Genomic DNA, 16,412 nt, shown 5'->3' with positions numbered 1-16,412 from the left:
AGACTACTTAAAAAAGGAGTACCTTGCGCACCTGCATCTGTTTTACTTCCAAGATGATCAGTCAGATGACTTCCATTGGCTTTTTTTATTACCCTTTTTTTCAAGTAACTTTTCTTGTTTAGCTGTAGCTTTTATTATGGAGGATTGTAGTTAAAAGCTGTATAACAGGGACAAATGAAGAATAGTATCAGTAAATATCTAAATGTAAGGATTTAGGTTTACATTAGCCAGAGGCAAGCCAAATTATGGAAACTGTTATTACTTTTGTACCTGCAGAAGCATTCTACAAATACTGGGGGTAGAGAAGAAAAAGAACATGCCTGGTGGATTTCAGATTGTATCCCTGACCTCTGTGTAGCCTTTGCTTAAGGTATTAGCAGCATATCCAAATAACCAATTATATGTCTTATTTAGACAGTGCTTTTGTTGTCCTCCACAGATCACGATTCTTGATCAGAGTTGGGCATAATGTAGGGAAAAGTATTTAGGGAAAAAAAACGATGGATTGTGGGCTATGAAAGCGGGAGGAGTTATCTATTAAAGAAAATAATGAGGAGGGCTTGCATTATACTGCAACTTTTTGACATTTTTAATATCTTAATTTTCAAATTTTATTTAGCACAAGAGTTTGTTTCAACATGGAAGATGACAGAAAAATAATAAAAGAATAATCAAATGACTTGTAAGTTATTGCAGGGCTACTAGTAGCAACAGGTTATGGGGGTTATTTTTGCTTTCACTGCATATTTCTGCATTTCAAGATACGCATATAAACTTTGTATTCAGTAGCTACAAGCTTTGCTCTTCTCATTCATTTGGTCGTAGAGAACCATTTATTTTTGTATAATCAACCCTTTAATGTGGGTACTGCACCTTTAATGGAAGTCTTGACATGTTTTGCTTTCAGTGATCTCTTCATTATGCTCATATTTTGATAATTATCACTATTCATTAATTAAATTGGAAAAGTAATTGTGACATTGTTGCTATTCATAACATCTTTTTTATGTCTTAGATCTCATTTCGATTTTCTTTTTACAAAAGAAAGAAGAGAGAAGATTAACACTACAAAAAAGATGTTTCGCTTGAATGAAACTTATCTTCTGGGATCTTAAAATTTTAATGATGTATTGAGAGATCTTTGTCAATGTTTTTACTTGTCTCACATAGACCGTTTACAGTAATTAGTCTAAGTAATGTGACTTGTAGATTTTAAAAGGCCAACAGTTAATCTTATTTTTACTTGCGTAGAGACTTAATAGAAAGTAAACAAGAGTAAACAGTAAAATAAGTGTTCTTCTGAGCAAGTAATTATTCCTATTAATATGTTCAGTTACCTTCTTAAACCAGTGTTTTAAAATACTAAGTTCTTGAGAAAACCCTGTAGAGAATAAATTACTGCAAGTAACTTGTTCAAATATGTTAACATTGGAGCATAACTTAAGGTTCAATTTATGGTCAGAAAGCATCTGTTTTCTGTGGGAATGTTAAAAGAAGAATCACTAAAATACAGAATATAAGAAAATAGGAAAGCTGGAGTCTACTTAAAGTTAGTAAATGTAAGGAAAAGTTGTATTTAATTGAAATTTCATAGATCTTTAATGTTCATCTTCTATTTTCAGTGACTTCATTGCAGCTGAAGGAGGAGTTGCTGGATGGAGAGGAGTATAGCTTCCTTCAAGGAGCATCTGATCAGGAAAGCAACGGATCTGCCAGTTACTACATCAAACAAGAACCATAAGGCAGCTCAGAAAAGTGAGGGGCAGAGGATTGGTGATAGGAAAAGAGCCTTTCTCCAAGACTGACTGATTTTGCTCCCACTTGGATGGTACAGTTCAGGAGACTGTACCTGGGGCACTTTGCTAACTGTAGATGAGTTAGACTCAGTTCAGAATTTTTTGGAAGGGCGGGGAAACTATTTTAGTGAAAAAGATTTTTCAATTTATTAAAAACAAAAATGGACACTTTTGTGTTGTATTTGAAGCTTTTGAAAGAATTTTGTAATATTTTCCAGTTCAGATTTATTGTGCATTGTTAACAAGAACTGAAATTCTAATTTTTTGGTAAGATTAAAGTTTAATTAGCATGATTGTGGGAAGCGGTTGGAGGAAGATATAGTTGCAAATACAAATGAACTGTCATAACAAATGAACCTTTTTGGTACAAGTTGGGAGACTTTTAGACTCTTGTGAACTGCACTGGTCACGCCTCTGGTTGTTTGTTTTTTTTTTTTTTTTTTTTAATTGTGAAAATAAGGCATTTAAGCCTTAACTTAGAGGCAAAAATTGTGTGTGGAAGATAGTCCTGTAAAGCTCTACTCAGTGAGTAGCCCCAGTTGCAACGGAGCCGTCACCTGAGGAAGATTTTAACTTTTCAAGATGTTTTTCTTTACTTTAAAATACTTTTTTATATAAGATTTTTTTTAAAAAAAAAAAAGTTCCTTAGGGTCTGATTCAGTGCCCATTAATATCAGTAGCCTTGTCTCCGTTGACTGCAGTGGGCATTGGATTGGGGACTACAAAGCTCTTGTCTGTATATGAATGTCTGTAATCTTGGAAAGCTTCAGCAAATGTTTACAGAGCCCTATGCCAAACTGGAACTTCAGCAAATTCCCTCATTTGGAAGATTAGTTTTAGCTATGAATTCAGGCTGAAGAAGAAACTTAGATGAACAGTAACTGAGGCCTCCCTTGGTAGTAAGAAGGAACTTCTGAGTATTCTTCCGATTGTGGTTTTGGTTTTTTTTTTTTTCTATTCAGAAAGACCTAGACGTTTCCTTACCATCTTAAATATTTCTGAACATTCAAAACTGATGTTCCACGTGGTTTCAGGTGAGCTAAAAGGAGCCATACATTATGGATTGAAAAAAAAAAAATTAGTTCAGTTCTGCACAGCCTGCAATATTCTTTTCTTGCTGCAATAGCGTAATATGGAAGTTGAGACTTGAGAACAGTATGTAAATCATATACTGTCTAGTGTGTAATTCATAAACTGGATTTGCTTATTGCCTGGAATCCTTGTGTCGCACTTCAGGTATCCCATTAGCCCTGCCTGCTTAACTGTCCGGGTTTTTTTAAAGGCAAAAGTAATGTAAAAGGGTGAAAATTACTACCAGTGAAATGTAAAGTATTTTGGCATGAGCTCTTAATAATTCGGGTTTTATCTTTCCATATTTTTAAACTTTGTACATTTTTGTAAATGACGTCACTCATGGAGTTGATTAGTGAAATGATTAATCAGCCCTGCAGAGCTGTGACTGGAAAAATGTGCATCAAGAGCTTTAGCTTTTACCAGTAAGGTTCATTAACTAAACTCTCAGGAATTAACTGCATATGTTCTATAAGTGCTTCTGGGTCTTAGCAGGTCCCCTTCAGAGCAGTACAATGATCATCTGACTCTTTACCACAAATTAGGGCTTAAAAAAAAAAAATTAAAATTATTAACACCTGTGTTCCTACAGCCGAAGAAATGCTTTAAGGATATCAACCCACAGAGCCCCGGGAGACCATTTTTGTATATTGTTGTTTGAGCTTAAAAAAAAAAAAAGTGCATAGAAAGTTGAAAACCAGCAATTTGATTATTTTCTAAAATATTGCTCTAACTTTGGGTACATAGTATTGGTGATATGCACAGGTTTACCTCATTCTATGCAAGAGGGGTTAATTATGTAAAGTTTTGTATTTACTACTGGAAGTAAAAAATGTCCTGTATAGTGTAGAAATGTCTGGAATTCTTTTCTCCCATGCTGGTAAAATTTCTTAAATAGTGAACCCCTTTTAACAACAGCTTCTTATGTTGACAGAATCTGGTAATCAGATTATAAGTGTCTGCAACTTCAGGTGGTGATGACATTTTAGCTCTCTAAAATAGCCATAAAAAGGACTTTGTCAGGCTTGGTGGACTTCAAATACATTCTCTTGGATTCTGACCCACACATGACATTTCTTTTGAACAGCCTGGATTGGAGAAGTAGGATTAGAGACCGTTGTAATGACACTTTGAGCCTTGATTATTTTTTTTCCTGTGTTCTCCATTTAACCTGCAGTAAAATCCAGCTCTGCAAGTGTTGATTTGGTTTGGTAAGTACATCACTATTGATTTTATTTTTAATGCAGCAACTTGCAGATTTCCAGTCAGCTGCAACAAGGTTGGCACAATCCTGCTTTCTTCTCTCATCAATCAATAGCTTCTGACTTCAGCAGAAAAACTGTTGCATTAATTTGTGTTTCATAATGTGAAAATTTGGGTTGGTAATGAGCAAGGTATATTGCCAAGTCACTAAAGCTTGGGCTTCTCTGTATTGCCCAGGCTTATACCTGATTTCTGAGTTATAGTCTTCAAATGTCAAGAAGGAAAACTAGCACTTAAGTTGAACACACTTCCTGAATGTAAGAATCGGATTTGAAGTCTGTCAGTCTTTATAATGTTCTTTAAAAATAGGTATTTTATTCATTAAACACTAAAGTATGTGAGTTGACTTGCATTCTCAGACACGTATGACCACAGTAGGAGTTGCGTGTTGAGATTCATGGGTGAAATTTCTCTTGTTTCTGAATTCAAAATATACCTAAATTGTGTAATTGTCAAGTACAGTGAAATCTGTCCTAAGCAAACCGCATGAGGAACTAACCGAAGTCACTTGCTTAGGAGAGGTTTAAGGAAAACCTCAGCAAAACTCTGCCAGCTATTTAGAGCGGTCTCTTCAAAGCGTGGGCTCCCTGTTGGCTGTGGTATCCATAGTATGGGCTTCACTGTATTTGTAAAGCATTTGTCAGTAACATGGCTCTAGGTATTTTTCTCTTGGCTTTACTCTAAGCTGTGTTACTTGGGCTAAAAGAGCAGCAAAGTGTTGGACATCTGAAATCTTCAACGGGATCAAACTAATCTCAGCATTTGGCATAGCAGGTTTTTGTAACCGTGGGGTAGCACAAGTTACGTACCTTACTTTGCAGCTACCCGTCTTTTATTGCTCAAAATCTTTCTGCTGATCTTTGATTTTTATGTTATTTTAAATACAACTCTTTAACCTTTTCCTTGCTGCATCTGAGGAAAGCTAAAGCAGTTATCAATTCCTTGTTCTACGGATACTAACACGGGTTTCAGTGTTTGTTTGTTTTTTATTGTTGTTTTATGTGATGTGAATACCCTCTCCCATCCATATTTGTACGATGGTGCTAATATATTTGGTAACAATCCTTTATTGGGAAGGGATTTTAAAAAACTGTGATTTAAACTGAATTTTTCTTCCTTTTAATTTTCGTATTTAAAACAAAAAGCCACAGCCATTTATACAAAAAAGGCATCAGCTTTGGCCCCTGGGAAAATGTTGGGGCGGGAATCAAGACTAAACAAATAGGGTTTTTACATCGTTTCTGTATGTATTTGATATATAGATCATATCTGTACAAATTTAATCTTTTATTTTCTTGGTAATTTGTGTGGTCAATGAGAGAGAGTTTTAAAGCTTTCTCATGCAATGTACATAACTAAGTGAAAAATGCTTTTGGAGAAATTAATGTTACTTTCATTTTTACGAGACTGCAGATTTTCAGCATGGATGTGAAAAGCATTAAAATTATAACTTTGTGTACAAGATGAAAATAATTCACTAAATTTGCCTTTTTTACACAAAATAAAAATGATAAAAAGTCTTTTTCTGAGTATTGATTGTGGTGTTCAAAAGGCACTCCTTGGCAGGTACATAAATGCATTCCAGCTTTCTCTCTTCAGAGAATGCAGATAAAAAAAAAAAAAATTTGTTAAACCATGCATGTTTTAAGTAACTGGGTAATTAGTCGGAGCACAAGGTAAGGTTTTTTAATATGAGAGGGTGGTATTAGAACAAGGCCTGGTATTTCACAGATAATTAATAGTTGTGTAGAGGGAAACTTTGTCACAGAGCAGTACCACACTTCTCTTCTCGTTTAATTCTGCTAGGTTGGAAATAGCTCAGGCCCTCCCTTCCCTTGCCCTCTGCAAGCTGGCTTTACGACTGTAAGGTATTTCAGTAGCCTTCAAAGCAACTTTGCAGTGAACAAAGTCAACGAATTTTTATTCTGGTATGCCTGTACATGTCAGGCTGTGTTAACCGTTCCTTCTACAAGATGAAAACATTGAACAGCTGAGTGAAATGACAATATGAATATTTGAACACAGTAGTCTTGTCTTATAATGAACGCACCACAACAAATGAGTTTGTATCATCCATTTATTTGACAGTGCTGAAAAATGACTAAAATAACTGTGGTGGTAATTGCTCCCAGGTCAATAGCTGGAATGAGATGATGCGTTACGAAGGCACAATTCATTGTGGAAACCCATTTCACTCATAGATCCAATCATGTGCACAAGACTTGTAGTCAACGAGCTCTGCAGGCTTGAACCACAGGTTGATCTCCTTCTGCGCGCTTTCTACAGAGTCACTGCCATGAATGATGTTTCTGTGGAAGAAGACAAATGAATTGTTTCCTATAAAAATACACCTTCAGCAACCTCGTAGTTCTCCATAGGCAAAAACTCAGATGAAGCATCTAGAGCTGCAAGACTACCATTTTGGGTAGAGTATTCAAATACCCCCACTATAAGAGCTAATTAAGCCTAGCAGGGGTGAGTAGGGCTACTCTACCACACCAGCCACTGACTGATCTTACATGAACCTCTGACGAGTAGCTGTATTTCAAAACAGTCAGTTTTGTACCAAGCCATTTTCTTAAGTAGCAGTTACGGATTGTGACCTGCAAATAAAATACCATCAGACTGGGGTATCTAACAAGAACTTAGAATTCCCCCCAAAAAATGGCTTTTAATCTCAATTGATAACTGAGCACAAACCTTCCTACTTGAATGCAGAAGTCACCACGGATGGTACCAGGCTTTGAGTCTGCAGGGTTTGTTTCCCCTAGCATTACTCTCCCAGTTTTAACCACGTTGAGTCCTTCCCATACCTTAAGAAAAAGAGAAAATAAATCCTATTAATACATGTTTATACAAAATACCAAAAGTTAATCTTTGCTAATAAAATACTTTGCAAAGAAACAAGGGCTCCACCACTAAAAAAATTAATCTAGTGTAGATTCTCTTAGGCCTGTAAAGAAGACCAGGGAAAAAAAAACATGTAAACTGGAAGTATTATAGAAAGGACTATCAATACTTTACTGAGCCTCAGAGTTAACTGATTGAGGTACAAGGCCAACTCCCACGCCTTTCTGGAGTGAGCAGGTAAGCACAGCCTGGTGAGTTGCAGGCGCTCACGGTTAGGTACATAGTCACAACAAAGGAGGTGCTACTGGGGCAGTTTTATTGTTTTTGGGGGAGTGTTGTTTTTTTGCCCAAAACAAAAGATTCTTTGGTGCAGAAGATTGGCTTTCAGGAATTTTGCTTAACCACGCTAAGCATTTTAATATGCATTTTATACATGCACACTTTTCTCCTTGTTAATAAATAGTAACTTCTTGCTTGATTGCCTTCATCTTAATTTTTGTGTTCTTCTGAGACTATGGGAACTGGGTAGCTCGAAAGAGCATTTCTGTAACAGTGTATCTGAGTGTTTTGAATAATTTATGGAGCAAGACAAATACATTCAAGAAAGCAGTCTGTAAGTAAAATCAAGCCGCTTACCATGGCCACAACAGGTCCAGAGTTCATGTATTTAACCAAACCAGGGTAGAATGGTCGGTCTTTCAGGTCAATGTAATGCTGTTTGAGAAGGTCTTCAGAGGCCTTTAGAAGGACAGATGTAACATTAAATACCACCTTCCAAATACCATGCCACAAACGGTGTTACTACTGTCAGACTACAGCATTAGTGACTGGGTCCACCAGTCCTTGATATTACCGACAGCTGCTGCAATGCTGTTATGGGTTTCAATGAAAATCCCTAATGTAAAATTAAAGGAGCGCACAACGCACCACCTTTCCTTTAGTAGTGTCACTGTTAAGAGTTGTCAAAACCATTTCTTTGTGTTACAGTAATCCTCAGCAATAAGCTGGGTACAAGACGTCTGGATGATGTTACCGGATACAACCTTTCGGTCAAGGTCATTTCAGCTCGCTCAAATTAGGCTGCATTAAGCCATCCGAGCAAATTGTGTTTCCTGAGGAAACGGGAGAGATCAAACCTTTGTGCTCGATAGAAAACTCGGCCTGACATGTGATCCGGCGCTTCCAGCTGTTGGGCAAATTCAGCATCAGATTCCCATGCTGATGCAGGAAAAGCCGCATAGATACAAATATATATATATATATATATAGAAGTAGCTATTCTAGCAGGCAAGAGAAACGGTTTCGTCGGAAACAGACTTACGTGCACTAACTTCATGGCCACCAGCCGGAAGCCCTTCTGCTCGAACCGCTTGATGATCTCTCCCACCAGCCCCCGCTGGACCCCATCGGGCTTGATGGCGATGAAGGTGCGCTCGCAGTTGGCCGCCATCGCGCTGCGGGACAGAGGGAGGCGCAGGCCTGAGCCTCGCCGCCGCCTCAAGGTCGGAGGCCGCCGGCGGCCTCCCCACCATGGCGGGGCCCACGTGGCAGCGGCCTGGCGCTGAGCCTGCCCCGGGCCCGGCCACCCTCAGCCCGCTCTCCCCTCCGCCCCCCTCGCTGAGACGAGGCCCGCAGCCCACCGCCGCCGCGCCCGGGGCTGAGGCGGCCCGTCCGCCATGAAGCGCCCGCCGTCGGCACCCCCCGGCCTCCCCTCAGGGAGCGGAGCGCGAAGCGCGGGGGAAGGCCCGGCCCCCGCCTCACCTCGCCGGAGCTCCCGCAGCCGCCGCCGCCCGCACCGCAGCCGCCGGAGGAAGAGGAGGAGGAGGCGGGCGGTGGCCGGATCCCCCGCCCTGCGGAGAGGAGGAGCCGCCCGCCTTGCGGCGCTTGGGGGCGGGCCGGGCGGGGCTGGGGGCTCGCTTGGGCGCCAGCCCGCGGTGCCGGGGAGCGGAGCGGGCCGGGGCGGACGCGGGTGCCGGGCCTGGCGGCTGCCGCTGCGCTCCCTCGGCCGGGCCGAGCCCCCGCCGCGCCTGGCAAGCGGCCGGGCCGCACCGCACCTGCCGCCTTCTCTCTCCTCCTGTGCCATTTTCAGAGGTGTCCCTGCCCTCTGCTAACGACGGGTCGCGCTGCCCGCCTGGCTTCACCAGCAGCGCCCCTTACAGCTGCCTGAAATCACACCCCTCACAGAAAAGTGAGGGAGGAGCTGTAAGGCAGGGAAGTTTTTAGTGATTTTGTTGGGATATGTGAAGATAAAGCTGCAAAGTGTCAAAAATCAGGTGTGAAACTTCACAGCCCCTGGACCCGTGTCATAAGAATAATTAGGAAGAGCGTTGTTACTTTTTATTATGTTTACTACTTGGTACTTCACTAATTTACAAAACACCTTTTCTCTTCCTGAGCTAGTTATAATCGTACACCATCGCTGCAGTTGTAATACTAAAGAAATGCCCTTTGCAGTAGTTACGCCGTCTGCCGTTGACCAGGCACTTACAGTCAGTGGAACTGGAACAGCCAGACACCTCCGGTGCGCGCTCTCCGAGGCGGCTGACCTCCCCCTCCTCTCGGGCTCAGCGCATTAAAAATCAGTAATACTCAGTAATACTCAGTAGCTTTCTGACAACCCCCATGTCTCCAGGTAACCCAAGTTTCTCTATTTTGTAGTAAGCAATCAGGAAAAAGAAATCTCAAGTAATCCTTCAAGCGAAAGCGGAACTGGAGAGCACTCATCTTGTGCACAGGTTTGTCACGTGTTCCCTTTTTTCTAACAGCCTTTAACTTCATTATTTATCTTCTATAACACCAAATATTTTCAGAAAAGAAGATAACAACCTCATGTACAGTTTGGTAGTGAGGGAATTTCTTCCCTCTCCTTATTAATTAGATCTAAGACAATATAATGAAAATTTCCTTTTATTTCACTTAAGATACAGCAAATGTTTTATTTTGTACAACCTCTTTTTAGGAGGTAGATACCTTTATAAAGTATCATGAGCATTGAATTCAACATTCATTGCACGGTTTAGTATTTGAAACTAGAACTCACCACAGGGAAAAAATCGAGCGTTTGAACAGACCACTTTCATGAAACTCTTGCTTTTAATGAATACAATGTTGCAGGTAAATAAATACATAATGTGGACCCCAAGGCATTTTTCCCGCCTCGTCCAGTCCAGCTAGTGTTTGTTAAAATTTCTGCCAGAGGCTGATCCTTTTCTCTGACAGCAGACACCTCTACTGAAATACATTTACTATTATTATGGCTGTATTCCTTTGCATGATTAAATAAATAAATATTGCTACAGTCATTTCTGAAATACCTCCCCCAAGAACAGCTTGCTTTGTAGTTTCAGCTATTAAGGGAAAGACCACACAAATGAGAACGTCGCTAAATTATCAGCTGTTCTGTCAATAAAGCAAACATCACTGTTGCTGCCCTGTGCTGCTGCAAAGTGGCTGAAGGTAGATCTCCCTCATCCATCCTCACATTAATCTTCTTTTCACATAAAAGGGCATTTCAGAAAGCCTGGCCTATTAATCCTTCCTTAAAATACTAAACAAATCTGGAGTGGGGGGGGGGGAAGCGAGCAGAAACAGTGTCAATCTAGCAAAAAGTTCTGTTTTTAATCAAAGCTATGCTGTGTGTGCAGGCAGGGTGTGTTCTGGAGGGAGAAATCAATCTCCTGCTTCTGCAGCTGTTTTGGGCATGGGGATTCACTTGATAGCAAGTTCAGTCCTCAACATTTGGGCACACTTTCAGCATATCTACATATCACCAGTTGTTCCCTAACATTTTAACAAAATTATTGTTTGATACTGGTTCATTTGCATATTTATCTACCAAATAAATTTTTACCTTTTTTTTTTCTATTTACCAAAATGCCCTCTTTGACTACAGAGTGTATCAGGAAAGTATGTGCGTTATATGCTCTGTCTTTTAATTTCATACCTCTCACTCCCAGAAGCAGCTTTTTAAAAGTACAATTCCATCTGTAGCTTGACAACTTTTTTAACCAGAGCAGCAGCAAACACTGACTACGTTTAACATTCACAACAGAGCAATCTCACGGATTTCTGAGACAGGTTCCTACCGGTTTATGTGCAGGGCTGTGAAACAGCTAGAGGCTGGCAGCTCTTTACAGACAGTAAGGATATCAGGAGGTATAGGCTCAGTGTTAGTCATAGATCCATTCATGAGCACAGCTTCTGTAATCAACCAGTTCTTCAGGAGTGAACCATAAATTGATCTCTGTCTCAGCACTTTCTACAGAATCACTTCCGTGAATGATGTTCCTAGGAAAAGAAAAGGTGGATATAAAAGTAATAGAATCCTCAAACTCGAAGCAAAGCAAGCTTCGTTTTTTTGAAGTGGTCTCTGTTATGGAGAGAAGTTGTAAGTAACCATAAAGTAGTAACAGGCACTGAGTATGCAGTCCCAGCTTTGCTCAGTGGTTTTTGTCAAAAAACTCGCCTTCCATCTTTAGATAGTCCGGGCACAGACAGATACAGGCACAGGAAACGGCCACTCCGTGTGTAAGACAGAGAAGGACGGAGCACGGTTCCTGCATGTATCATGACATATAATCATCACATACCACTGGACATTTAGCCTCTTTAGATGACATCAACAGTTTCAAAATATACCTTCCAACTTGAACGCAGAGGTCACCACGAATAGTGCCAGGCTTTGAATCAAATGGATTAGTCTCCCCCAGCATCACTCTTCCAGTCTTAACCACGTTAAGACCTTCCCACACCTTAAAAAAAAATAATCCATCAAGATTATTAAATCTTAGCAGTAGATAAAGTAGCAAGAGTTAATCATACCTTCCAGAATTACACAATGCTGTCCATCATGGCACAAATCACCACACAAATACTCCTAAGAGCAAGACATATTTTATCCCCAATTTTTCTGTCAGATTCTTGAAGCACCTGCTGCAGTTCTCTGCTGCACAACACCTCTCCTCACCAAGGATGGGAAGAGAGTCATTTTAAATTTCAATATGGTAAACAGCCTTCCAAAGCTGTCTGCTCACTGAAGATCTAGACCTCCAGCTCAACTATTTTACAGATACACTGTCAAGGAAAAAAAAAGAGAAAATCTCTTCTAATGAAGTTAGACTGGAAAAGATTTTCAAAGCTGCTATAGCTTAGGAGCATAATAAAAATATTCTAGCATCGTTTTTCAGCATACTTAATATATGGCATTTCACAGTAGGTTTTTTGTGCAGGTTTACTGTTCCTCAGGGTCACAGCTTTGGTTCCCCCTTTACCCCTGCCCTCTTCCTCAACTTACTGACTCAGAGGAGAGAAAGATTTTGAAAAAAAGATTAGAGAAAAAGGAGTTAATAGTACATCTCCCTAATTACAGTACTTGAATCTAGGTTTTAAAGTCCTTCTAAAAGTAAACTAGAATTCAACAGGTAACACGATCTTATTGCAGGTAAGACAATTAAACAGTCAATTTTTCTTAGTTGAGCTTAATTTTTAAGAACTCACCATAGCTACAACAGGGCCAGAGTGCATATACTGCACCAGACCGTCATAGAACGGCCGGTCTTTTAGGTCAATGTAGTGTTCTCTCAGGAGGTCTTCAGAGGCCTGCATTAAAAAACAAACAAACAAACAAAAAAGCTTACAGTAAGAACTTAAGAGCATACTGAAATCACATAGATTAACCACACAGCACTATTAATCCTAAAACTTGCACGCACTTGAAAATTCAGCATTTCTAGCACCTTCCTAGAAGTATTTTCAGTCAATATAAATTTTAACTGTTTGCTTTAACCTCAGCTGAACATAGAAAAGTATCTTTTTCCAATATAGGCAGTTTTCGTGATCTGGTATTTGTTGAAGATATGTGGAGGTATTTATTAGCTATAGGATGAACCTAAAAAAATATTCTCTTCAGACTAAGGACATCAAGTTACTAAAATTAGCGTGCTTAGCATGTCTAAAGCATTTAGCCAGAGCTGGGAACTGGAATTTTTCCAAAATATCCAAAATATTCAAAGACTTCTCAAAATTTTGGGTTTAATCGTTCTGAAGACTACATTTGTCATTATAGCGTGCTGTTCTATTTTAAGGCTGCAGCTCATGTGAAAAGGAAGACATACAAATTAAAGAACACTTACATGTATTAATTTCATGGCCACCAGTTTGAATCCCTTCTGTTCAAACCGCTTGATGATTTCTCCCACCAGTCCCCGCTGGACCCCGTCAGGCTTGATGGCGATGAACGTCCGCTCGGCGATAGAAGCCATCGTCCTAATGAGAAAGGGAATAAAAGTCATTATTCCAGGATCAGCAGGCAAGTGCAATCACAACCCTGTATTGCATGTAATGTCAGCTATTATAATAATCAAATCTGAAGGTCGTTAACCCATGATCTGCACTGAGTTGATAAATCAGTCACCGTACACCGGGTTTTCACAAGTGCTAGAAAAGTAAGTTTAAAAGAGTAACAGTGTGGCCAAATACAGAAGCGAGGAATTAGCAATTAAAATCAGGAATGGATAAAAAATTAAAATTCCTGATTAAAATCAGGAATATTAAAATGGAATGGAAGGTAAAGACTGTCACAGACACGTCTCTGAGTGCAGCATGGGAGGCTGCTGCCCGCAATTTAGGGCAAAGTGGGCTGAAAAAACCCCTGTGCATCACTTTCACCTGTAAAGTCCGTCGGTTGGGTGGTTTTGAGCGCGGTTTTGCGGCACACGCGTGTGTGTGTACGTCCCCCTGCCCGTGCCTGCAGACAACGCGCAGAGCGCAGCCCCGGGGAGGACGTCGCCGGCGGGAGGCGGCCGTTGGGGCCGTCCCGGTGCTGTAGGAAAGCACCGAGACGGGCCCGGGTTTGGCCGGGGATGGGGGGGGGCTCCTCCCACCGCCCCCCAGCCCCGCGGAACCGTGGGATGCCCGGCCCGGGCGGGCCCCCCCCCGCCTCCCCTTCTCTCCCCGGCACCTCCCGCTCCCGCTCTCACCTGCTGGCGGCCCCGGCTGCCTCTGACGGCCGGTGGCGGCCGCCGCTGCCGGCCCCGCCGCGGCTTAGCCCTAAGCCGCCCCCGCGGGGCCGCCGACCGGGGGACGGCGGTTGCCATGGCGACGGGGCGGCCTCCCGCCCGCAGGGGGCGCTGTGCGGCCGGCCCGCGGGTGCCGCCGCCCCCGGGGACCCCCCCCTGCCCCCGGGGACGCCCGCCCTCCCCGCCGCTCCCGGCCCTTCCCGGGACCCCCCGCCGGGACCGGCCCGCACCGCTCCCCCTCATCGGCCCCGCGGTCCCTCCCCGCCGCCCGGGGCACCCCCGCCGCGAGCTCGGGGCGGCCGCCGGCGGCTCACACCGTCACCCGCCGATCTTCTGTTGTCCGGGGTATTTAAAGTTATTTTAAAAGTGCCTTTTTTTTAAGCATTTCAGTCTCAGCTGCTGAATCTCATTTTTTATTTCACAAAAGGCACACAAAATTATTTTCATAAAAATCTCATTATCGTACCGTTCTGCTCAAGTTTCTTCTTAAAGAAGGCTTCTTTTTGTTTTTTTCCCCTGGTTCTATCACATTAGATCTCTGAGTCCAAAACACCCTTCAACAATTTGCCACGTAACTGTTTTGCCTTGAGCATTTTATTCCCTTTGAGAGATCTGAGGATAAAACATCTGGACACCCGAGTTCCCGCACTCGCAGCCCGTCCTGCTGAGAGGAAATCTGTGTTTGTCCTGGTTTTGTTTCTCAAACTGGGATGAGCTTCCTGGGCTCTACCCCCTGACTCTTCTGGAAAGTAAAATAATATGGATTTCACCTCCCTCTGGGCAGGACTTGGCTGCTGCGGAACAGGGATAAGTTCGGCTTTTTGATAGTGTGGACTTCCTTACTTGGGATCCCTTTTCTTCGCTGCGATCCATCACACACCCACGTCTCACTTTTAGTCCTGGTGGGAGAATCTGCATTTCACATAAGGATCTATTCATACAACCTGTTTACTAGTATTTGGGGGTCTTTTTCATCCAGGTATGATCATACTATGACGTACTCTTTTTTCCAAGGTCTCCGACTTAATGAAAGATGTTTGAAAAACCACAGCACCGTATATTCTAACAAGTTCCCCTTTGAGTTATTCTGGACTTAAAATTTCTGAGGATTCTCCTGATAATGACAATCCGCTTTATTCTCTTGTTTCAATACACGATTTTTTAAGATATGTCATTATGTCTTCATTAAGTAGTGTCTTCATTAAGACACTATTATTGCAAACTCTAATGCTGTAATCCTCACTCAGGCAAAGTAATATTTAAAAAAAGGTCTCTAGAAACAGGATGTTTAGAAAAATATTCACTAAAAAGCAGCAACAGGACATCTATTTACAGCCTTGCTAAAACTGCGTCATTTAATGATTAAAGCTTAGGACTTGCCATAAAGCGGGCAAGCGCTATTTGCAGCTTTACCGTAGCTCTGCTGTGTGATCTTCGCCAAGTCTTTTAACCTCCTTAAATAAGGGCCATCTTTGTCACTTTTGAGATTAATCCATGATTAGCAGAGCATGTTGTGCATTGTATAGTACATGAAGCACCAAGGAAGTATGCTTTCTTGATATTTCTAATGTACAAAGAAGCAGCTTTTTTGCTGGCCGAAAATTCTACCAAAATTACTAAATTACATTGAAAATTACCTATTTTTACCTAAAATGCAAAGAAGTAGACAGTCTAGACAAATAATGTCCTAAAAACGAACTGATCATGGGAAGAGAAAGTAAAGACCTTCAAAGTCTTCAGTGAGTGAACTAAGCATAGTTGCCGAGCTCAAGCCATTTACACATTACTTAAAACCAGCAGAGACTTTTAAAACAGGCCTGAGGCAAAAGACTGCCTGTGAATGTTTCCAAACTTCAGGAGAATTGAAACGTGGCTCCTATCTTCGCTGGTCTGGTCCCAGCTTTACAATGATTTCGGCGAACAGCCTGGATCTGGACCACTCAGAACATCTGGGGAGTTCTCATCGGGACTTGCACTTTGTGCTGTGCAACTCTTGCTCCTTACAATCAGCCTCGTATGCCTGGTGTGGTTTGTTGCTCATGGCTATACTGCTCTTCATTTAGCTAAGTATTGCCATCAGTCATCTGGTTTTAGCTTGATTTCTGTTGCGCTTTAAGATATAAGGCACCACAGAATGAAGCTGTTAACAACAATTTCTTTCTCTGGATAAAGTCCCAGTTAAGCTCTTCTCACCCCATACCAATTCAAGGGCTAATTTTCTTCCCTGGTAAATTGCAAATCAATTTACTTTCGAATAAACTGTTGTTTCTAGGGACAGGGAATATAATTTTTCTTGTAATCCAGAAAACTAATTTATTTTTCAGACAGTTCTTTCTCCAAGAGTGTGAATTGCATTTTACTCTAGCAGTTACCACACTGCTTTCAAACTACACGGACAATGCTATCAGGTTTCTTT

The 16,412-nt window shown here is 41.6% G+C and overlaps 3 protein-coding genes across 12 annotated transcripts in view; 1 reads left to right on the top strand and 2 right to left on the bottom strand.

Moving 5' to 3' along the window:
- The window catches only part of MBTD1 (mbt domain containing 1), a 36,199-nt gene extending 32,667 nt beyond the window's left edge, over positions 1 to 3,532 (top strand). For all 7 annotated transcript variants that reach the window (XM_074607231.1, XM_074607230.1, XM_074607228.1 and 4 more), the window contains one exon: positions 1,623 to 3,532. In XM_074607231.1, coding sequence (XP_074463332.1) covers positions 1,623 to 1,741 — 119 coding nt within the window. In that variant the 3' untranslated portion in view covers positions 1,742 to 3,532. The remainder of the gene's footprint in view (positions 1 to 1,622) is intronic.
- A 2,657-nt stretch (positions 3,533 to 6,189) lies between these two features.
- Positions 6,190 to 8,978, bottom strand: LOC141751049 (nucleoside diphosphate kinase). The gene is made up of 5 exons (XM_074607241.1): positions 8,742 to 8,978; positions 8,302 to 8,434; positions 7,617 to 7,718; positions 6,831 to 6,943; positions 6,190 to 6,439 (listed from the first exon to the last, which is right to left on the bottom strand). Exons 2-5 carry the CDS (start codon positions 8,428 to 8,430, stop codon positions 6,322 to 6,324), a joined length of 462 nt encoding a protein of 153 aa, XP_074463342.1. The 5' UTR covers positions 8,431 to 8,434; positions 8,742 to 8,978; the 3' UTR covers positions 6,190 to 6,321.
- A 326-nt stretch (positions 8,979 to 9,304) lies between these two features.
- LOC141751048 (nucleoside diphosphate kinase-like) lies at positions 9,305 to 14,774 on the bottom strand. Of its 4 annotated transcripts, none has more exons than XM_074607238.1 (5): positions 13,958 to 14,147; positions 13,112 to 13,244; positions 12,477 to 12,578; positions 11,619 to 11,731; positions 9,305 to 11,267 (listed from the first exon to the last, which is right to left on the bottom strand). In XM_074607238.1, the coding sequence occupies exons 2-5, from the start codon at positions 13,238 to 13,240 to the stop codon at positions 11,150 to 11,152; spliced, it is 462 nt and encodes a 153-aa protein (XP_074463339.1). In that variant the 5' UTR covers positions 13,241 to 13,244; positions 13,958 to 14,147; the 3' UTR covers positions 9,305 to 11,149. The 4 variants fall into 4 exon arrangements, with proteins under 4 accessions (XP_074463339.1, XP_074463338.1, XP_074463341.1 ...); XM_074607237.1 differs by lacking the exon at positions 13,958 to 14,147 and adding an exon at positions 14,463 to 14,774 and having other exon boundaries at positions 9,873 to 11,267; XM_074607240.1 differs by lacking the exon at positions 13,958 to 14,147 and adding an exon at positions 13,647 to 13,831 and having other exon boundaries at positions 9,873 to 11,267.
- Positions 14,775 to 16,412: the final 1,638 nt, after the last annotated feature.

Source organism: Larus michahellis, chromosome 14, assembly GCF_964199755.1.
Source record: "Larus michahellis chromosome 14, bLarMic1.1, whole genome shotgun sequence".
In the NCBI taxonomy this organism is placed as follows: domain Eukaryota; kingdom Metazoa; phylum Chordata; class Aves; order Charadriiformes; family Laridae; genus Larus; species Larus michahellis.
This window is presented reverse-complemented; position numbering and strand designations above follow the sequence as displayed.